Genomic DNA, 23,624 nt, shown 5'->3' with positions numbered 1-23,624 from the left:
TATGACATTTGCTCAGAGTTGAGCTAGAAAAGAACATTTTTCCCCACTTTAATTGAGGGCTCATTAGAAAACATTGTCAATTTTAGCGTAACATAGCAAAAAAAAAATGTAGCGTTAATTGTATACGCATGACGAAATTAGCATACTTGGAGCATTGTACCACTTCCTCCCACAGCTAAGTGGAAATAGTAAGCTGGCGAATAGGGTTCAACTGCGAATGCTCAGGCGAAAGGAAGCTCATTTAAAGAGAAGCGGAAAAGTCAACGACATTTGTATGCTGCAAGTTTAATGGGTTCGTTGCAATTGGGACTACATGGAACACAGGATGGGGGAGGGATAGGAGTGGATTCTTGTGAAAAACTGTCTGTCAATCGAGGCAACATACGGAAGTCAGGCTCTGTGGTTTTGCGAAGAAAATTTATTAAGTATTTAAACGTGCAATAGGGTTGCAGTGGAACATTTACCTGTCTTATGCGGTTATTGACTGGATGTGGTAGAATATGTAAGGATCTATTGAGAGCGGAAAGAAAGCTTATTTCGTTGGTTGATACAGATAGTTTGTAAATATTGATATCTAGAAAGATTCGCGAATCAGGCGAAACTGACAAAATGTACACAATTTAAGAAAATATAGCGTTGAAATTGTGGCTTGATTGTCTATTCACTGCACTTGAACTTTTCCCCTATCGATAATTTAACTATTCAAAAAACGCAAATTTGTAGAAGGCGAAACTTCACGTCATGCAAAACCACACACTTTATTGATTACGCCTGTGTTTTTGTTTATCAAAGTGATGGGCGCATCTGAAATCGAAATCAAAACACGGCGAGAGTAAACGGCGACACTGCAAACAAAAAATAAACAAGGCGTACATGGCGGGCTTAATTGAAACCAGAATGTAAACACGGCGCAAAGTGACAGGCGACACTGAAAATAATATCGATTATAGGCTCATAACATTGGGCGATACTGGCATTCTCGAGTACGTTTTAGGCGAAACCTTTAAAGATTTTTTGAGTACGAAATAGCTAGGGGAATTGTAGGAGATGTGTGTGGTATTGATGAGGATTTTAAAACTAGGTTTATGAAATGTGTATTAAGGTGAAAAGGTTAAAGTTTGAGTATATTTTCTCCAATTGGGATTTAAAATTGTACATGAGAATTTCATTGATTATTTTCTCATTGTTATTGATTTGTCAGATAGGCCCTTATCGCGAATCTCTCTAGATATGTTCGTATTGAATCATGGCTTGAGCGGTTTAATCCAAAAACGACACATTCGTAAACGAAAATGGGGCAGATGCGGAAACGACAATAATTGCTGTCGACAAAGAAATTGGATTCACAAAAATGGAACTTCCAGGTTTCCACTGTAATTATTCATTACCACACATACTCGCCGCAAAGTGCACAACATGAAGTTGAGTATGGGATATTGTATGTCAAGATATGGCTGTGGCGTATACTTTTTCGCCACGTTCAACGTGAGACAGCGTCCATTTATTATGTATGTAATTCGAAAAATGAAAATGTTTGACCCCTTTCCGTAACGGCCTATGTAAGGAAAATTTCAAATTTTTGTGTGATCCGTAACGCTTTAGTCTTCCCCCTTTCCCTTTCTAGCGTCACGTTATTTGTAAACGGCGTCTTATAAAAGGTTGTAGCAATTTGATCTAATTGTGCAAATGTATTTTCATATTTCTGCCAAAAATTTGAAAGGGCATAGTCCTAGTACATCATGAATTTTGATATTTAAAGCTCTATTCCATTTGACGTATCGATCGATAAGTCAGGAAAAATATAGGTATCATGAAAACTACAATTGGCGGTCAAGCACAATTCATCAGCACTGCTTCAAAAATTTAATGTGGTGTATAGTGATTGCATTTGGGAAATTTTCAATTTTAGGGGAAACCGTACATTATTTTACGGTTATGATGAAACCACAAATTGTACAAGTAAATCGATTTATGTATAGGCAAAACCTCGGAAACCAGTTTGCTTTGCAACATTATCCTTATATATCAACCGATCTGCATGCAAAACAAATTGGAACAAATTTATTTGACACTTTTTGATATTCGATCTACACATTGGTCCTCCTAGCCCAACCCGTCACGCCTCTTTATCTTGGACACCCAATTATAGCTCAGAAAAATTACACTCCGACCCGACGCGATCCGGTGCCTTGATACGGAAACCATGGCGCTCCAATAATTGAATTCAATTTTTCATTTTACGCACCAACGCAAAACAAATTTTCCTGTCACTCCCAGTCTGTCTTCTTCTGGATAGCCAGTTAGGCAGTTAGGTCGAGTTCACGTTTAGAGTGCTTGCGGTGATATTGCGTAGGTTTCAAGCGCTTATCTGCATAGCACACTCTTCATCAACCCCGAAGCATTTATTCAACATAAAAAGCAAAAATGTCTTCGCTTGGATAAGTATTCGGCAACAATTCGCTACTAGCGTTATTTTTTCGCCACAGCCATCAGCAAGAGGTCAATTTGTGTTGCTGAGCAGTGTTTAGTAAAAAGAATATTTTCCCGCGAAAATTGAAAAATACAATATCTTTCCTATCGAAAAAAAAAAAAAAATGTTTGAAATGATACTAATAAAAAAGCAAATTGTGAATACAAAGCCATGAACCGGCATTTGATGCAACTTGCAATCATGATACCGAATAATAAATTTGTCAAAATTTTTGCCATCAATTCCGCTGGCGAAACAATTCGCACATTGCACGCCGATATAGGAGAGCCTACCCCAATAACAACTTCACGGTTCGTTAGTTGACACACCTATCAGCGAAATGTGGTGTCGGCGCGAATTGGTGAGCATCGCAAAATTGCATCCGAACGAATTTGATAAATTGATAGCAAAACAAAATGTTTAATATAAACCGTTCGTAGTCATTGAACGGTATCATTTGATCGTGATCACTGGTTGGAAGCATATCTTGTGGGAGGTCGCAATGAAAGTGAGTATTAGCGATAACGGCAACCGGTAAACAGTCGGTTTTAAATTTATTACTTTTCAAGGTAATTGGAACGATCGTTGTTGCCACATTGATCATCTGCTGTGAATCGATTGAAGATCCTGGTTCGCCAAAGCAAAGATACGATGCAGCGTACCGATTCCAAAATCAGAATGGCAATCGTCAGGAATTTCATCGACCACATCGTTATCGTTACGTTCAGCAACCACCACATAACTTGAACGAAGATTATATGCAGTATAATCAATACCAGCAGGAAGGACGAGAATCTATCAGAACAATTAACAATCATCAATACCTGAATCGGAATAACAACCATCAAAATGTGCAAGCATCCGTGCATCGGGGCAACCAGGACAGGAAAATTATCTATCAAGCTGTTCCCTACCCGGTTCCTGTGCCCGACCGCCTTCCCCATCCCACGCGCAAAGACATAAATAACCATGCCGTTGAAATTCAGCAATCCATTCCGATCTACATGGCACGACAAATCTACCAGGTGACCAACGATGGTGCGTTGAGGTTGATTTCCGAGGAAGAGCTCCGAAATCCAGCTCCAGATGCGAACTTCAACCAACGACTCCTCCCGCTATTGTTCATGCAATATCCGATCTTGATTGTGAAACACGAACAACATTAGTACCATATCTTTAGGGTGCTTTGTCAAATAAATGGTTCGTTATAAGCCGGAAAATTGAATTACTCCGGAAACTGTTTACTGGGACGCTTACTTTATGCAAACATAAATAACGGCTCCTTGGGCGCCACTTGATGCGGTACCTACACGCATGGGTGTAGCCAGAAGTTCCATAATACAAAATTGTGTTTAATGGTCTATAGTTTTATGTATAATGATCCAGATAACATGAAATTTTGGCGGCGAACTGAAAATAAAGCAAATTTCAATTTGGAAATAATAAAAAAGTGAACAACACCAATGTGAAAGAACAGAAATATGTTACAAAATCATCTTATACATATTTGTTTGTGTAGGGTTGTACTGGATTACTAATTAGGAGCAAAAAATACACCAAGATTGTTTCTTTCTTAAAGTTTAATACAAGGATGATCTTTACTTATTTATTTTCAATTTGAAACCGTATAAAAACTTTAAGACATGTGTATAAATATGTAAAAATCCAACAAAATTAATAAACCCACATTATTAGTTTGCCGCCAACGTTTCATGTCATTCGAATCATTACACACAGATCTACAGGCCTCCAAACATGATCATTTTCAATGAAAACAGATATTTGTTTCCTTTTTTTCTTTCCAATTCTGTATACCCTGAGCGTAAGCGGTGCTCCATGGTGGCCTTGGCAATCTTGTGAGCCCTTACTTACTTTACTTTTGATGATGCTACGTCCTTCAAGGCATGATCTGCACCACAATGTTGCGCTAACAAATTCGGCCCGTGGCTGCTTGCCTCCAGTTTCTCGGTCGTCCCACAGTTCCAAGATCCTGCTCCACTTGGTCAAACTACCTAACTCGTTGCGCCCCTCTTCGTTCAGTACAGGCCGCATTAGAAATGTACACCATTTTTGAGGGATTGATGTCCGGCATTGTGGGAGTTGGCACGTCTCCCTCACCCGCCATACCGATATACATCTGTTGCCTTGGTATTCCCCTCTGCGTCATTCAAGTGTTCATAGTATTGCTGATTCCACCTTTTAATCACCTCACGTTCGTCCGTTAAGATACTTCCATCGCATGAGCGTAGCTAACGTTCCACATTTTGATAAGTACCTTGCTGCAGCATGATCGCCCGCGCTGCATTCTTCTCGTCCAAAACCGTCTGACATTCCTCGTCGAATCAACCGTTTCGTCGATTTCCTTCCACAAACCTAATGACAATTATGACAATTGAGTAGTTAATGGCTGCTTTGACACTACTCCAGCAGTCCTCAAAAGGTGCTTTGGTGAGCCCTCTCTCTCATTCGACAACGCTGCTTCAAGGCTTTGCGCAGTTGCGACTTCTTGTAGTTTGAGTCATTCTAGATTGTACTTCGGTGGGCCTCGGTACCGAATATTGTTCACAACGGAAAGTCTTTGGCTCACTTTAACCATCACAAGGATGTATCAGGTATCAGGTATCAGAAGGCCGGCTCCAAAGGCACGTTCCCCACCAGTTGGGAGATTTGTGCCATCGCCATATTTGAGCCTATTTCATCATCTACCCGATGGGAGAGGAAAGGGAAGGGAAAGATGGGAGGAAATAGGAGTGGGGTCCCTTGAAGAGGGAAGATCGCATAAGCGAAATGAGAGCATGTAGCTCCATACCACAATGGGTTCGAACAGCGCCCTAAAAAGGGCACTGCAAAACGCATGAGCGTAAAGAGAGCCTATAGCTCATTACCACAGCGGGTTAAGAATAACAGAATGTCCTGAAGATTCAGGCTTCTGAATTTAGTTTCACTTAATAAGTGTTTACCAAGTAATTGAAATCGCATTTGGGCAAAAACTGAACAGTTACATATCAAGTGATACGAAGTTCCATAATCAGAGTCACAACTATCACACACAAATGATTCAGCACGCTGAATATTTGCCATGTGATAGTTGAGTCGGCAGTGGCCTGTCAACGCTCTGACCAAGAGACTGCAATTCTGCTTTGACAGATTTGTTAAATACTTTGCCACCCTTGGAGATGGCTCAGTAATGTACAATTTTGTTTGACGGCATGACTCCAAACTATTCCAATATTGCTTGTGTTGAGTTGCCGCCCAAGAGTTTATCTGAAGCTTCACCCAGCACTTCGAAATTGGAATAGCCGGCTCAGGGCCAATGAAGTCATGCGATGCTCCATCGCGAGATAGCTCATTAGCCAATTCATTTCCAACGATGGAAGAATGGCCAGGTACCCATACAAGGTTTACAGAGTTGACTGAATTCAGTTCCTCAATTTGAGTTCGACATGCGATAACAAGCTTCGACCTTGAGTTGGCCGAAGCGAGAGCTTTTATAGCAGCTTGACTATCTGAACAGAAGTATATGACTTTACCCATTACGCGCTGTTGAAGTGCTGATTGCACTCCACATATAAGGGCAAATATTTCCGCCTAAAAAACGGTGCAGTTTCTACCAAGTGAGTAAAACTGATTCAGCCTTAGCTCACGAGAATATACTCCTGCACCAGCTCTACCTTCAAGAAGGGAGCCATCAGTGTAACATACTATATCGTTTGATATACTTCTTTCCAAAAAGCCAGACGTCCACTCTTCCGTGAAGGGAATTGTGTGATAAATGTCCTGTAAGGAAAATGACAAGCAATTGTGAGATCACTTGGAGCAAGGACAAGTTTGTCCCAATTCACCAAAAGTGCAAACAACGAAGTGTGTGTAGATCTACGATTCACTGGATTTTTCACCAGTAGATCCAGTACCCATAAACGGTAAGAGCAAGAAAGTGCTTCTTGTTTAAAATATATGTGTAGTGGCGCAACGTCGAAAAGGGCCTCGAGCGCTGCTGTGGGAGTTGTAGAGAACGCACCAGACATCGCCATCAAGCACATCCTTTGGAGATGGCCCAATTTTGATTGGATTGTTCTCACTTCGCCCTTTTGCCACCACACAAGACATCCATATGCCAATATTGGTCGAACAACTGTTGTGTAAATCCATTTGATATATTTGGGTTTGAGGCTCCAAGTTTTACCAAAGGTTCGCCGGCATTGACCGAAGGCCATGCAAGCTTTTTTGACTCTGATATCAATGTGAGGTCGGTCGGCAACTCCATAAGTTGGAAAACCGCAATTATTGAGTTGCCTCAATAGCGTATCTGCTACGAGATTCCACAAAAGTGGTGACAAGACTCCCCCTTGGGGGCATCCGCAAACACTCAATTTTCGAATCGCTGCTTGACGCAATGTCGAGAAGAGATGTCGGTTTTTGAGCATTTGATGAATCCAATTGGTAATCATTGTAGGTAGCCCATGGTTTCGTGCTGCTTCCAATATGGCATCGAAAGACACGTTATCAAAGGCACCCTCAATATCCAAGAAAACACCCAAGCAGGATTGCTTCTGAGCGAATGCTTTCTCGATATCGTATACAACTTTGTGTAAAAGAGTCACAGTGGACTTTCCAGATTGGTAAGCATGTTGATTCACATGAAGAGGCATGTTTGCCAAATAAACATCACGGATGTGATGATCGATAATGCGTTCCAGACATTTCAGAAGAAAAGAGGTCAGACTGATTGGTCTAAAACTCTTCGCTTCTTCATACGACCCACGTCCTCCTTTTGGGATAAACTTTACAGTAATCTCATGCCAGGATCTGGGAATGTACCCGGTAGCAAAACTGCTTACAAGTAGCTTTTTCAAAACATGTTTGATAAACTCAAACCCCTTTTGGAGCAGAACAGGATAAATCCCATCCGCTCCTGGAGATTTGAAAGGAGCAAAACTATTAAGTGCCCATTGAATCGATTCAGTAGTTACGATACTGCGAGCCGAGGCCAGAGACTCGTAACTACATGAAAAGACATTTGGTTCATCCGTAGATGCTATGTCCACACATCCGGGGAAGTGTGTATTGAATAAACATTCTAAAACTTCTTCATCGGAAGAAGTAAAGTCACCATTAGGTAAGCGAATTTCGTTCACTTGGAAATCCTTAGATTTTGCAAGGATTTTGTTCAGCCGACTGACTTCACTCAAACTGGAAACATTTGTATAAAGGTTTTTCCAACCGGATCGTTCAGCAGAACGAAGAGCCTTCTTGTAAGCCTTGCGAGCCGACTTGAACGACTCTGATCCAGCTGAACGGCGTCTGTTCCAACTCCTTCTACATTGTTTCCTGAGTCTAGTCAGATCGGAATTCCACCATGGGCTCCCTCTTGTAGTCTTTACAGACCGCAGAGGACATGCTTCTTCAAAAGCTTCCATAATGTAGGATGTTGTAGTATCAACGGCATCATCCAGATCACTTGGATTTTCAATGGACGGAGAATATCCATGAAATTTGGTCGCAACCAATTCAATATAGAGTTCCCAGTTTGTTGATCGGGGATTTCTAAAACGCAAAGTCTGCGCAGTTACATTTGAATGTTCAAAGAAGATGTAGCGATGATCAGATAATGATTCCTCATCTGATACATGCCAATTCGTCAACTCGTGACTGATTCTATTCGAGCAGAGCGTTATGTCTAACACTTCTTCTCTATTAGAAACCATGAAGGTTGGGCGATTGCCTATGTTAAGTAATCCAAGGTCTGTACTACTTAAGTATTCCATCAGACTGGAGCCTCTCAAATTGATATCTGAGCTGCCCCAGATGATGTGATGAGCATTGGCATCACTGCCCACAATCAGCGGAAGGCCTTTTGTTACGCAGTGTACGACAACTCGTTTGAAGTCATCCGTTGGGGATGATTCATCATGTGGTAAATATACCGAACAATAGACGTATTTCCTGTTGAGGTCACCAACAGAAACATCAATGGATCATTGAATGTAGTTTTTGCAAGTGCTCATCGCATCAAAACAAAGGCGCTACTGTATATGGGATTTAACATTGTGACAGCATCGCTGTTCTGTCAAACACACAAGGCTACGGTGGCGCTATCTATGCTTTCCATAGCGGCCATTTTGGTTATTTTAATGATCCATTGTGACAGCACATACATCTCTGGAATAGAAATATTAGTAGTAGAACGCTAATGACGCTGTTCTCACAAAACTGAATTAGTTTATTATCACCTTTAACTGTATCTTTTCATTGTTTGTTCGATGTCATGTTGTAGTGGATGTTGTTAAAATTTATTTGACACTTTGAGGACCGGTACTCAAGCTGTCAGCGCGTGGCAAACTAGATGTTGGTAACACGAACAGTAGCGACATTAGCATTCTTAGGTTAATGCTTCTACTATCTCTGGTCGTCAACTCAGAAATGAGTGTAGCAACGATTGCTTTATTTACGAGCACGCATGCGCGGGGCATGGAGCGCGAGTTTGCCATTTCAAGTTTGCTGAAAGTAGCAAAAACTGGGTCCACAAGGTTACCTAGATAGAAGTTTCCTCTACGAAAGTAGGGTTCTTGAACTAGCGCCACTTGGGCTGCACCATTTTGCATGAGTCTGCAAATATTGATCGTTGCTGTTCTTTTATGCTGAAGATTGACCTGAGCTAACCTAACCGTAGCCACTACCCAAACTAGGCAGGATTAAGCTTTTTGCAATCTCAGCACGAAAAAGACCAGCAACGAAAAAACTAGATCGGTATCTATTTAAAGTCGCCAAAGGCGAAAGAGCACAGAATACACTGTGTAAAACGCATAATGCGAATCCATATAGGTGATAATTTAAATTAAATGTCAACATATTCATAATCCCACCCTTATTAAGCCTCAGGATAGAGACTGAAGAAGGGCAGCCGATTATCTCGGAGAAACACAAGGTCACCTGCACCATTGCTCCGGGTAGCACAGGATGGACTCAATACTGTGGAGGGCGCCCTGGTACCTCACAGGCTCCGTTAGCGGTTATGTTTTATTTAGACCCCCCTAACCATTCATTCCTAGGCACGGTACGCATCACACCATAAATTAGGGGTCACCTGTGAGATGGACTTTTACCACCGGAACAGGCAGTCCGTAGTGTTAATTCTTAGCCAGTTGAAACAACCGCTACCGACACTACGCGGCTATCTAGGCTGCTCGGGAAAAGGAGGTTAATATTGATGATTAACTCCTGACGTGCCCAAGCAGCCGCTGACATTCCTCGTCGAATCAACCGTTTCGTCCATTTCCTTCCACAAACCTAATGACAATTATGACAATTGAGTAGTTAATGGCTGCTTTGACACTACTCCAGCAGTCCTCAAAAGGTGCTTTGGTGAGCCCTCTCTCTCATTCGGCAACGCTGCTTCAAGGCTTTGCGCAGTTGCGACTTCTTGTAGTTTGAGTCATTCTAGATTGCACTTCGGTGGGCCTCGGTATCGAATATTGTTCACAACGGAAAGTCTTTGGCTCACTTTAACCATCACAAGGATGTGGTCTAAATCGATGTTTGATCATGCGCCATTACTCTTAGTTAAAGTTCATTTACTTTATTATTGTAAGGAAATTAGTCAATATTAAGTAAAGTTTCGAAGTGATCCATTTTTCATGTAAATGGTAACTTCAATGACAATAGGATCCTGTCTAAAGCCCTATTTCAATGTTTGTACAAAGAACCAAAAACATAAATATACTTAGTTTTTGAATATTTTGTATTGGCTTAACTAAGCCCAAAAAACATATTTTTCTGTCTTTTATGATTTTGTCACACTTCTTTATTTGAACACTAATTTTGGTTGAATTTTGATTTCCATGTTCCTTCCGAAATATAAGACAAGTCAATTTTGTGTCAGAAATTGAACCCATGTGGCGTTTTTGTCGACCAAGTTTACGTCAACGTTGCTCATCTTTGAAATTGAAATTTAATCATGAATTAGTTGTTATTCGAGCAGTAAAACACTCTAAAGTAGTTGCAGGAACACTCCCTATCATGTTCCTGAATAGAAACAAGATTTTATCTTAAATTTTTGGATACCAATTGCCTACAAAATTCTTTCCAGCTTTTTACGCTAGCAAGCCATAAATTTTAAAATCCCCCCCGTTAGACATTTCTTGCATATACTATAATTTTTATGGCTTGATCAAAGCATTAGCGATGAAAAAATTGTTATGTTGATATAGAAAAGTCAAGCCTAAAATTTGTGTTTTTGGATATTGGAATGGAATCTTTTAAATTACCTATTTTATTTTTATCTTTTTACTTTTTAGGTTGATGTTCAACTGCCGGCCATCAAGAAATTTGTGCCTTTGATTCAAATTCATATTCAAGAAAGATACAAACCAATTTTCTCAATGATCCTACAAAATAATTTTTTAACGTGCGACAGGACAGAATCATGACTGCTATCAACAAATTATTCCAACAGCCCTCATTTATGATGGAAGTTAACCAAATTGTATCAATAGTAATCATTTTAATTTTTGTATCAATTATTGGAGATTTAAGAGATAAGAGCCTAAATCTCCAGATTCCAGGAGTTTGATCTAATTTAGATTTGGCATAATCACAACGGAACTTCCGTTGATTCAACCAAGTATGAACAAAATAAATATGTTAATCTAAATACCGAGCAAAAGAATACGATATGCAGGGAAGGTTGTGCTCGGCAAGGTATGGATCAAGATTATTATAATGACAGGTTTACCGATCTTAGCAGTCAGTGGGTGCGTGGTGTGGTTAGCTGCGGGGAAGGCGGAAGTGACAGCTGGCGAGTTGGCTAGCTGGCGGGTTTGTGTACTCAACCGTTTCTATGGGGTTGTTAGGGAATGTTTATTCCAACAAACATAAACATAGTGAAGTGAAAATTTTCTCCAGCATTTTGTCACGAATCAAATTTTCGTCTTTAATGTAGTATTCCGGTGTTTTGTGTCGAAGAAAAGCAAATCATTTGAAAAATTGGTTTACAATTGCATGTAATGCATGTACATAAATGTGGAAATTTCGAATAGTGCAGCGGGTGAGATCCATCCACCACCGATTGTCTACCGATGAAAGAGAGGATGCGCCACGGTGTCGCCGTCTGACGATGACGGTTGTATTCTTGTAACTTTATCTCGTAAGTTATGTCATTCTACTATCAGTGCATTACACAGTGAAGTAAATTCAGATACTTTGCCGCGTATACCACACAGATGTGGGTGTAAAAGAAACATTCTATACCTACTTTGTCACGCCATGCATCTGATATCCAAACAACCAAAACAAACTCGCCAGCTGTCATTTGGCATTTCAAAATGGCGGAATGGGAAATCTGACACATTGGACTACCTCCCTTCTAGATACCTTGGTATGGATATGTAACCGATTGTTTGTTTGAGTGATGTGCTATGTTTTGACCGTTGGGAAGACACTTTGGAAGTCCATGACAAAGATAAATTCTATGGATGCTGCTATTTCGACCAATAACGACCCATCCTTCATAATCCTCTTGAAAAACCTAAAATTATGTAAAATAAATTAGTTGAATGAACTAATTTCAAAGAAATTAGAGTTTCAAATGGATCACGAACTGTTACACTCTCTGAACATGGTTCGATCGGCTTATTCGGATCAAAATCCAAACATAGGTTGGAAATAACATTCAGCACTATTCCACTTACGAGGGTTTAGTTAACCCTTACATCTCAATGACGATTTTCGAACAACTTGATCTCAAAGGATGTTTAACAACAGAACCGTTAGTTCTTAATGAACCTCACAAAAAAATTACAGAACTTAAGGAAAATATAGTCAGTTATTCCACAACGCTTCTGTACATAGAACTGCAATAGATGTCGTTCGATAGAGACGTGCACGTAAATATTCAGTGTCAGATATCAGCAAAAAAAAAACTACCCCTTAGGAAACCTTCGAAGAATAAGGCCGCATGGGACGTCGTCATAATCACCCTATCCATTTCATCCGAAAAATGTATCACTATGATCACTATGTAGTGCACAACCCAATAAATTTTCAGTTTCATTGATTCACTAAAACTCGAGATTTGCTTCCACAAAATTTTGATGATAATTTTTAGAGTGAGACAAAAGATAGGGAAAATAACACGGTCAGTTAATTTCACTACAAAAGTCTGGAATCCAGGAAATTTTTACTGATTACCAATGCTTCGTTGGTTATTGTAAATATTGCTGATTTTGAGGTCAACAATATTTACACAAGAATTTTAAGACATCTATGGAGTGATTCAAGGTGCAAGACCTCAGAGGAATTCCTGTAGGAAATCCTCTGGATATATTATCTGAAAAAACCTTCGAGGGAACTTCTGGAGAATATACCCGAAGGAATTTCTTAATGAAATCTCCTGAGAAAGTCCTGGATGAAATTCCCGGAGGAATTGCTATTGGAATTCCCCTGAAAAAAAAAACTCCCCGGAGGATTTCTTGAGGATATCTCCGGATGAATCCTAGAAATCTGAAGGGAATCCTGAAGATAATTGTCGGGGAAATTCCTGGACGAAATTCAAGCAGGAAAATCTGGAGGAACTCTCCGGGGGAATCCCTGGAGAAAATCTCCAGAAGAATACCTGGACGAAATCCCCGGAAGAATTACTTTGGAAAATCTTCTGAGGAATTCCTGGACGAAATTCGCAGAGGAGCTCTTTAAGGAAATCTCTGGAGAATTTTTTGGAAAAAAATCTCCGGAGGAATTTCTGGACAAAACCCCGGGGGAAATTCCTTGGGAAAAAAAATACCCGGAGGAAGCAGACAAACAAATCAACGGAGGATAAAAACCTCTAAAAGAGTTCCTTGGAGGGATCCCCGGAGCCATTCCTGGAAGAATCCCTCGGAATAATTCCTGGAGCAAATTCCCGGATGAATCACTGAAGGAAATCCTTAGAGCAATTTCTGAAGGAACTTCTCGGAAGAACTCCTGGAGAATATCCGTGGGAAATGTCCGGAGGAAATCTTCAGAGAATTCCTGTTGCAAGTCCTTTAGGTAAATTTCTGGGGAAAACGCCCGGAGGAATTTGTTAATGAAATCTCCACAAAAGTTTCTAGACGAAAACATCAGAGAAATTCTTGGACGAAATCCGCAAAGGATTGTAGTGGGATTGAAAATCCCCAGAGGAGTTCTTGGGAGATATCCCTGGAGAAATTCCTAGAAGAAACCTCCCGATACATTCTCAGAAAAAAATCCTCGAAGGAATTTCTAAAGAAAATTTTCAGACGAATTTCTTTATTAAAACCCCAGAGGAATTCCTCGATGAAATTCTCGGTGAAGTTTCTGGAGAAAATTTCTAGATTAATTACTGGAGAAAGTCTCCAGAGAATTTCCTGGAGGAAATCCCTGACGGAATTCCTGAAGGAAATCTTCGGAGAAACTCTCTGAAAAAATATTCTAAGGAATTTTGTAATGAAATACCCGAAGGATTTCCTGGATGAGATCCCCGGAACAATTATTAACGAAATCCCCAGAGGAAGTCCTGAATGAAATCCCAGGGGTATTACTATTGTAGTTCCCCTGAGGACTTCGTGGCGGAAATCCCCGCAGAAGTACTTGAGAATTTCCCCGGATGAATCGTTGAAATCTCTGAAGAAATTCGTGGTGTAAATCCCTGGAGGAATCCCGAAGGTTTTCTGGGCAAAAAATCTCTGGAGGAAATCCCCGGAAGAGTTCATGGAAAAAATCCTCAGAGAAAATCTTGAACGAAATCCTTGATGAAAATGCTATTGAAAATCCATTGAGGAGTTCTAGGGGGATATCCCTGAATGAATCTCTGGAGGAGATTTCCTGAAGAAGTCTCTGGAAGAAATTCTCGCAGGAATTCCTGTAGGAAATGCCCAGAGAAAATGCTGGAGAAAATCCGGAGGAATTCCTGGAGGAAATCACCGGAGAAATTTCAGGTGAAAATCTCCAGAGAAATACCTGAAGGAAATCGCCGGATGAATCTTCTGAAAAATCTCCAAACGTATTATTGGAGATAATTTTCGGAGGAATTTATTATTGAATTCCTGGACGAAATTTCTAGAGGAATTGCTATTGAAAACCCCCTGATTTTGAGGTCAAAGCCCAGTATTTTTACAAGAGTTATGAAACTAGTAAAATGTAGTCAAACCTTCATGAGTCGGATTTGAAGGGATCATCCACTCAAAAAAAAAATATATCGAACCTTTAAGCAGAAACCCTTTGGAAAGCTGCTTCAAGGCCTATGATGATGCCTAAAATTTCTAGCTCGAATTAAATCATATTCAAGTTTTTTTCTGATCTAGCCTTATTTTCCCGATGATTGCAATCGTTATAATTTCTATTTCTGGTTCATATTTTATATCTTGAAAAGTAATTTGATTATGGAATCTACGTTCATCTACGTTTAAAATATCGAGGTACAAAGGGTATCTAGAAGTTGCAAAATTTCAGACGAAAATAGCCCCTCTAATTTTTAATGGACACGATGCATGTCTGTTGCGTCGAGCGAACGATTGGCCCTTTACATTGTTAAGCCCACTTCATATGACACACTGTAGAACGAATGTGTCAAAAAACCGATACATTGATAGTGAACGAATGCGCGCACGTTTAGTTGAGTGATTTATAGTTCATTTAATATTATGCAGTTTTATAAAGAATTTAATTAATAAACCTACTGAATTCGAGTTATAGAGCTTTGCTTTATCATTCAAATCCTGAAGTTTCTTTGAAGTGGTAACATAATTTCGTAAATACTAAAATTATATGATACAATTTTGTAACCCTTCTAGGAATCCACTAGCAAGCGCTTTGTGGTATACATTGACCTAGAATAACTAATTTAAGTCCTATTGATCAGTTGAAAAACCGTAAGTTGAACTGAACCTAGATTTAAAAGATTAACGTGAATTAGATTTTCTGAATTTTAGTATTGGTATAAAACCACCCAAGCCATCCAAGTGCACTACTATCAGGCTAATTGAGGACCAATTTGTAAGACAATAGTCATTTAAATGTAAAAACCAAACTAATAATGAAATATATTTCAGTCGAGTTGCTTGGTAAAACTTTACTTCGAAAAGTTTTCACAATGTCAATGTCGCCTTGTGACCAGATCTTGTCCCCAACAGAGTAACGAGTAAATTCAAAACAGTAAAACCATATTTTTTTATCAATTTTTCGCTTGTGGGTGGAGAAGAATACGCTGCTAGGCTGCTAGGTGGGTCGCATCCGAAAAGCTTGGGAACCTATGCTTTGAGTTTCGCCGAGGACTTGCTGCACAAATTCGAAGTATGCTCAGTAACAATTAACTGTCACGAAACGGTGCTAAAAATTTGCGTTACACACATTTTTGAACAGCCATTACTCTAAAACTAGTCATTCGATTTCAAATCTTCTTTCACAGTCATGAAGCTTGACTCCTCAACTGCTAAAAAAAATATACTACATAGTCGTAGCAAGGAACAAAGAGTCTTAAGGGGGGTGTGAAAATATGTCTTCCTAAAAAAACAGCGTTACAATGGTTCAGAGCTCATATCTCAGCCATCAGGCAAAAATATTATAATTTTATTTCACCGCTGGAAACATTCAAGACCAGCATTGCAGGGAAAAATATCAAACATAGTCGTAGCAAGGCAAATGGAGAATGAGGGGCTCCTATCTTTAATGTTTACCAAACTTATAAAAAAATATTTCAGTGTCAATATGCAATCAATTTTCGATTTTGTTTCACAATTCAACACTTGCAGTGCAGATCTTTAAATGAAAAATACTCAACATGGTCGTAGCTAGGAAAAACAGTAATAAAGGGCTTCCATTAAAAAAATGCCCAAAAACTTCAAAAATTCATAACTTTATAATGAGCAAACCGATTTTCGATTTTCTTTCACCATTTGGATGCCTATAGTTGTGCCTTTCATAGAAAAATAATATTACACATAGTCGTAGCAAGATATAAGGTTTTTAAGGGGTATGCCCTATTACTTGGTTCCGTTTGCCTGTAAATCGAAATTCATAGCTATGATTTGTAGTTTTTTCTCCATATCGTTGATTATCGAAGTGAACTTGATAAATTTCAATAAAGATATACATTTTTGTAAACACTAAAAATTTATTTTACCTAAAAATCTACAAAAATCCCTTTTTTAACCTGGAGTTTAAAATCATAGCAATGGCATGTACTTTTTTCGCCATTAAATTAATTGCACGAATCAAGTGAAGATGTTTGAATAAGAAAAGAAGCTTCTGATTACACACAAAATTTATTTTACCTATGAAACTGCTGAAAACTCAATTTCATGAGTATGTGTGCCTGCTAATCGAAATCCAAAGCAATGACAAGTAGTTTTTTCAACATGAACTTGCTTATAGAAGTTGAGTGAACATGTTTTGGAAGAAATAGACATTTTCTGATAACACTTCAAATTTATTTAGCCTAAGTAACTACGAGAAACCCTATTTCATGAGCTTGTTTGCCTGTAAATATAAATTCAAAGCGATAACTCGTAGCTTTTTCGGAATAAAATTGCTTATAGAAGGATAACATGTTTGAGTAGAAATCGACATTCCTGATTACACTAAAAATGTATTTTACCCAAGAAACTACGTAAATTCCTGCTTCATAAACATATATGCCTTTAAATGACTATTCAAAGAGTAAGAATGTTATGTTTTTTAACATTAAATTGTTGATCGAAGTCAAGTTAACATTTTTGAGATGTAATAGAAATTTTTATTTTTACTCAAATTTTATTTTACCTAAGAAACTTCGTAAAACCTGTTTAATAAACAATTATGCCTGAGAAAATATATTTAAGGCGATGATATGTTGTTTTTCCAGCATAAAATTTAGTATAGAGGATAACTTAACATGTTAAATAGGAAATCGAAATTTGTGGTTACACTCAAAATTTATTTCACCTAAGAAAATATGAAAAACCCTGCTTCACGAGCCTGTTTGACTGTATTTCACCTAAAACTGTGATAATCATATTTTTAGGTAATTTTTTGTGTGATCAAAAATTTTCAAACATTAAATGAACATATATAAAGCATAACATGGTATAAAGCAATGTATGTCAAAATGAATTAACGTAAGCACTTTGAATTTTCATTTATAGGCAAACAGTCTCAAGAAATGGGGTTTTCCGTAATTTCTCAGATACTACAAATTTTAAGTGTTACTTGAAATTTCTATTTGTACTCATTTATGTTAACTTGACTTCTACAATTAATTAAATTATTATTATTATTATATTTATTAAAGAGACTTCCAGCTCAGATCGTGGCTGGGATCAAATAAATGTCAAACAACTACATATCACCGCCTTAGACTGTTATATTGTAAAATGGGATTTTCATAGTTTTTAGAGTATAATAAATTTTGAACGTAATCAAAAATTATGCTTTTAACTAAAATATAGTAATCTAATTTCTATCAGCAAGTTTATAACGAAAAGTTTAAATGCTTTCGTTTTGAATCTTTATTGATAGAGGGGTTTTCTTAGATACTAAGGTGAAATAAATTTTGAGTGCAAACAAACAAAATTTTGAGTTACTTCTCAAACATGTTTACTTAACTTCAGCGATCAATTTTATGTAGAAAAAATATATATATTGCTTTGAATATTTCTTCGCAATCATAAATATGCATTGGACTAAGTTTCACGTAGTTTTTGGGTAAAATAAATTTTGAGTTTATTCAAAAAAATTTATAATTTCTCAAACCTGTTCACTGCACTTCTAAAACCAATTTTTCGTTTAAAAATAACATGATATCGATTTGAATTTTAATCTACAAGCATATATGTTTATTAAAAAGGGTTTTATGTAGTTTATTGGGTGAAATAAATTCTAAGTGTAATCTTTTTTTTACTCAAATATGTCAACGTAACTTATATAAGCAAATTTATTCTGAAAATGCTAAGTGTCATCGCTTTGAATTTAGAGTTACACTCAAACAAACTCATGAAATAGGGTTTCTCGTAGTTACTTCGCCTAATTAAATTTGAAGTGTTGTCAGAAACTGTCTATTTCATCTAAAATATGTTCACTTAACTTCAATAAGCAAGTTCATGCAAAAAAAAACTATTTGTCATTGTTTTGGATTTCGATTCACAGGCTAACAGTCTCATGAAATTGGGTTTTATCAGTCTCTTAATTAATATAAATTTGGAGTGTAATGAAAAATTTATATTTCCACTCATTAATGTTAACTAGACTTGTACAATTAGATTTTGTTTAGAGAAGTACTATTTGAAATATGATATTTTTCATAGTTTTAAAGTATAATAAATTTTAAGTGTAATCAAACATTATATTTTTAACACATACATGTAAGTTAAACTTCTTTAAGTAAATTCATAACGTAAAAATTAAATGTCATCGTTTTAAATTTTGATCATGGTAATTTCACTTCTACAATTAATTTGATGTTGAAAAAAATGAAATATTATTGCTCTGAATATTTTTTTACAAGCATAAATATCTATTGAATTTGGTTTTGCGTAGTTTTTTTTTGGTAAAATAAGATGTGGGTGTAATCAAAAAATTGTATTTCTTTTCAAACATGTAAACTTGACTTCTAAAATCAATTTAATGTTGGAAAACATAACATACTATCGATTTGAATTTTTATTTACAATCATATATATTCATTAAACAGGGTTTCACGAAGATTCTTGGGTAAAATACATTTTTAATGTATTCAGGAATATCTATTTCTACTCAAACACGTTAACCTAACTTAAATATAAATAAATTATAAATTATCTATAACATTGTTTTCCGAAAAAGCCATGACCCATCGCTTTGAATTCAGATTTACAGGTAAACAAGCTCATGCAATAGGGTTTCTCGTAGATTTTAAGGTTAAACAAATTTGAAATGTTATCAGAAAATGTCTATCTCTATTCAAAAATGTTCACTTAGCTTCCACAAGCAAGTTCATGTCGAGAAAACTATTTGCCATTGCTTTGGATTTCGATCTACAAGCAGACATACTCATGACATTGAGTTTTTAGCAGTTTCTTTGGTAAAATAAATTTTGAGTGTAATCAGAAGTTTTTTTTCTTATTCAAACATCTTCACTTGACTTGTGCAATTAGTTTAATGGTGAAAAACATACATGTAATTGCTTTGAAATTTGAGCTACAGGCAATCAAGTAAAAAAAAGTTTTTCCGTTATTTTTTAGGTAAAATAAATTTTGAGTGTTTACAAAAATATATATCTTTATAAAAAATTATCAAGTTCACTTCGACAATCAACGATATGTAGAAAAAAACTATATGTCATAGCTATGAATCTCAATATACAGGCAAACTGGATAATTAAATAGGGGATACCCCTTAAAAACCTTATATCTTGCTACGACTATGTGTTTTTTTTCTCTGAAAGACACAACTATAAGCATTCAAATGGTGAAAGAAAATCGAAAATCGGTTTGCTCATTATAAAGTTATGATTTTTTAAAGTTTTTGGGCATTTTTTAAATGGCAGCCCCTTATTCCTGTTTTTCATCGCTACGACCATGTTAAGTATTTTTCATTTGAAGATCTGCACTAGAAGTGTCAAATTGTGAAACAATATCGAAAATTGATTGCATAGCGGCACTGAAATACTTTTTTATAGGTTTGGTACACATTCCAAATAGGAGCCCCCCATTCTCTATTTGCCTTGCTACGACTATGTTTGCTATTTTTCCCTGCAAGTCTGGTCTTGAATGTTTCCAACGGCAAAATAAAATTATAATATTGTTGTCTGATGGCTGAGATATGAGCTCTGAACCATTGTAACGCTGTTTTTTCTGAGTTTGACCATCTTTGCTCAGCCCCTCACGAACCGTCTACCTTGCTACGGCCATGTGTGTTATTTTTCTATAAGCGTTTGACCACAATGTTTTTGTTAGTGAAAAACTTTCAGCATTTGGACAAATATTTGTGAAGTTATGATTTTTTGAAAAGTCCGTGTAACGCTGTTTTGGGGTCACCGTCGTCTACGGGGATTTTTTTCTCACAGTAGCGTGACAGTTAATTGAATAATCCTCCATGCACTATCTCAGAAAAAAAAAATCTAGAGAAATCTATTGCAGCGGTAAATGCCCCTCGCTAACCCCCACTGGCTACACCCATGCCCACACGCCAAGGAACGCAAATCGCATTCTTCACTTTCATCGCTGGTGTGGACCCAAGACTTATCAACGCCTCTCGATTTCATGGGTGGAGGGTGGGCATCCATATTTTTTTCACAACTGTCTTTGCGGTCTTGTTCATTGTGTACATACCAACAATTTATATTTATGAGACCAAGTTCAGCGTGCAAATAAATTATACAGACCAGCACACCACCCCACAGTGGGCTAGATTTGAAAAACCATGGAAGAAATTTAACTTCTCAATATTTTACGATTTCCAGCCAAGAAAATTGTTTTGTAACAAGATTCAAGGTGGTATACTCTAAATTTGGGCATCCAATAAAAGCATTGGATTACTCTAAGGGTGTCAGAAGAAATCAAGGTTTTTGGACAGATACAGCTATACATCGTTCAAAAATGATCAAAAGCGTCTTTCTTTTGAATTCTCGTATATGTCCCTAACTGTTTGGTATTGTAGATTAAAGTTTGAGTTTGTATTCCAACTTAAATTTATATTGGGCCAGCTTTTGAAAAACTAGACCTCTGTGCCCCGTACAGTTCAGTTCGGTTGGTGCCTGCGTGTCGTCATTTTCGTGCACACTTCGTTGCCCTAATACCTTACTCCGCTCATCCAACGCCAACGCACGACGCCGACCGATGACGAACCTTTGTTGGCGTCGGTTGGCGTCCAACTGTGGAAACGATTGAGACTAGGAATTGAGGGTAGTGGTTCAAAATACCTTATTTGGAGATGTGTTGAGCCTGTTAGGGAGGGTACCTGTAAGTAAAAGAAAGAAATAATTTAGTACTACGCCTTTTAATTTAAATAGAAAATGTGTCTCCTTTGACAGCTGCACGTATTTCGACCTCAACTCTCTAGTGTCATGTCCTAGACCCAAAGTCGATGGCTAGAGGGCTTCAAATTGAGTATATTGACACATAATTGAGCTGTTCGGTAATCCAATCCACATGCTCTTTAAATTATTATTTAATTACTTCTTGTATGTTAGACGAGTGCTTTACCAACTAAGCTTCCGATCCAATTGGTGACTCAATAACTCAGAAGTTTACCGAACAGCCAAAATACATTTGAGTATTCGAAGAGTTAGAGTATGAGAGGAGGAAAACGCCTAGTAATGTTAATTACAATTATTTGAATTTTGGGATATTTTTTCTTTCAATTATATGTTTAACTAACCATGATTGGCGGCACCTTTTGCATTCTCCTTGAATCAAAGAGTCTGGGCTAGAGGCAGCTTTAATTTGTTGTTCGGAAAATTCGTCTAAAACATCAAACTGATTGCTTATTTCGTTGCATTTTTTCACCTTTGGAAGAAAGCGTACATTTTGGAGAATCGTGGTAACAACCATATATATTTGAAGTTACCTTCTAAGACGTTTTCCCCCAAAGTGCGCAATTTGCCCCGTTTTCCCATTTGTGTGTAAGCGAACCAAACGCATATGATTGGGCGATGATGATAGCTCATAAATAAAAGAGGCAAGTGAGAAAATGTGATCGCATGGTGCGCGGGTTCCCAACGCATCAGTATAGCTACTGCTATCAGTTGCCGCCACGCCACGCGCCGTGATGAGCGATGGCACGTCGTCTCGTCGTCGGTGGATGTTGGCTACCAACAGATAGCACTGACAAGCTGACAGACTACTGGTATCTAGGACTTCGGTAATAATGGGGCCATGGTTTGGGGAATCCGTTCTCGGTTGCTTCTGGTTTTTATCCAATGCGTCGTCGACCTCTGCTGAGGCGGTGAAGCGGTGTTGAATATTTGCCATTCCGTGTATCATGATAAAAGGCATTGCCTTTCATTGGATACGGCTGTCTGGAATTTTTGCACTTGATTTACAGTCTAGCAAGAGCAAATGCGGTGGAATGCGAAAAAAAACATTGGAGAGTTCTAATCCAATTCTTCACCAAGCAGCAATTACAACTTCATCTAATTTCTGACGTTACGTTCCAACTGGATTTGATACCGTGTCACAAACATGTTATGTCTTATTTGAATTTGATCTGCTTCTCAGAAACTCAACTCAAAAAAGTTGCGTCATGGATCATTATGCAGCTGAAATCAGTTGCATTATGACTCCTACGACACTGTACTTAGGTGTTTCATGATTATTTGGCATGATGCAAAATAGCCTACTGACTAATAAAAGTTGGGTTATGTTTCGGAAAATTTGGAAATTGAATAAGCTAATTCTGATTTGCAGTCGCCTTAATGATGTAAAATTTGTTTAGATTCTAATAGAAACAATTTTTCATCATAATTAATATGATCCAGCGAACGTCAATTATGAGTTTTCAAAAGAAATTTTGTAAAATTGACCCTCACATTTATTCGTCAATAATGAGTTGGATATGTATGATGAATGCTAAAAAATAAATATAATCTTCCAAATGAAGCAATGAGGATTCAAAAAATGGATACAAAAAACTCTTTAACAAACAGATTTTGGTTATTTGGGACTGTTTTATAAGTTTACAAAATGTAGTTGTTTTATAAAGCTTCTGATGTTTTCCGTTTTGAAACATTTTATTGGATGGATTGTTAAAACTGTATTTCTTCGATATATTCACCAAAAATTCATGTTGGGTTTTCCACCAAGATACTACCACGCTGCTGAAATTGCCGGACGTTTCGATAGCCAACATATAGGCACTCGTCATTTCAGAGCTGTTTTTGGACTAAATTCCGATTGTTTACACTTCGGAACCATAATTATTACGTCTTCTATATGCATCATCTAAAATATGCGAAATAATAATTGTTAGACGAATTCAGACCAGTGTGGCAATTTGATCAACACGGTGCTTTAGTTAAACCTCCGATAATCTCCAGAACCTTTTTTTAGACAATCCAACCAAGGTTTTTCGGCAGCTTCACAAAAAAATCTTGCACGATATTACCCAGATTTAGATCTGATTTATTTTAGGATTATTTCATTAACTTATGAAGAGAATCCTCAAAGTCTTCCACAAAAATTGAAAAAAAAAATCACGCTCCATGTTTGAA

General features: G+C 37.6%; 2 protein-coding genes across 12 annotated transcripts in view; one reads left to right on the top strand and one right to left on the bottom strand.

Moving 5' to 3' along the window:
• Positions 1 to 23,624, bottom strand: part of LOC5570006 (protein TIC 214) — a 245,805-nt gene that overhangs the window by 123,271 nt on the left and 98,910 nt on the right. Inside the window, exon 3 of one of the 11 annotated variants that reach the window (XM_021854433.1) lies at positions 21,336 to 21,373. The exons of the other annotated variants lie outside the window; for them this stretch is intronic. The gene's annotated coding sequence lies outside the window, so the exon portion shown is untranslated. The remainder of the gene's footprint in view (positions 1 to 21,335; positions 21,374 to 23,624) is intronic. 11 annotated transcript variants of the gene reach the window in all.
• Positions 1,593 to 3,920, top strand: LOC110679542. The gene is made up of 2 exons (XM_021854437.1): positions 1,593 to 2,978; positions 3,040 to 3,920. The coding sequence occupies exons 1-2, from the start codon at positions 2,973 to 2,975 to the stop codon at positions 3,634 to 3,636; spliced, it is 603 nt and encodes a 200-aa protein (XP_021710129.1). The 5' UTR covers positions 1,593 to 2,972; the 3' UTR covers positions 3,637 to 3,920.

The sequence above is a fragment of the Aedes aegypti genome, chromosome 3, assembly GCF_002204515.2.
Source record: "Aedes aegypti strain LVP_AGWG chromosome 3, AaegL5.0 Primary Assembly, whole genome shotgun sequence".
NCBI classification, from domain to species: Eukaryota; Metazoa; Arthropoda; class Insecta; order Diptera; family Culicidae; genus Aedes; species Aedes aegypti.
The sequence above is the reverse complement of the archived record's forward strand: the minus strand, read 5'-3'. Positions and strand labels throughout refer to the sequence as shown.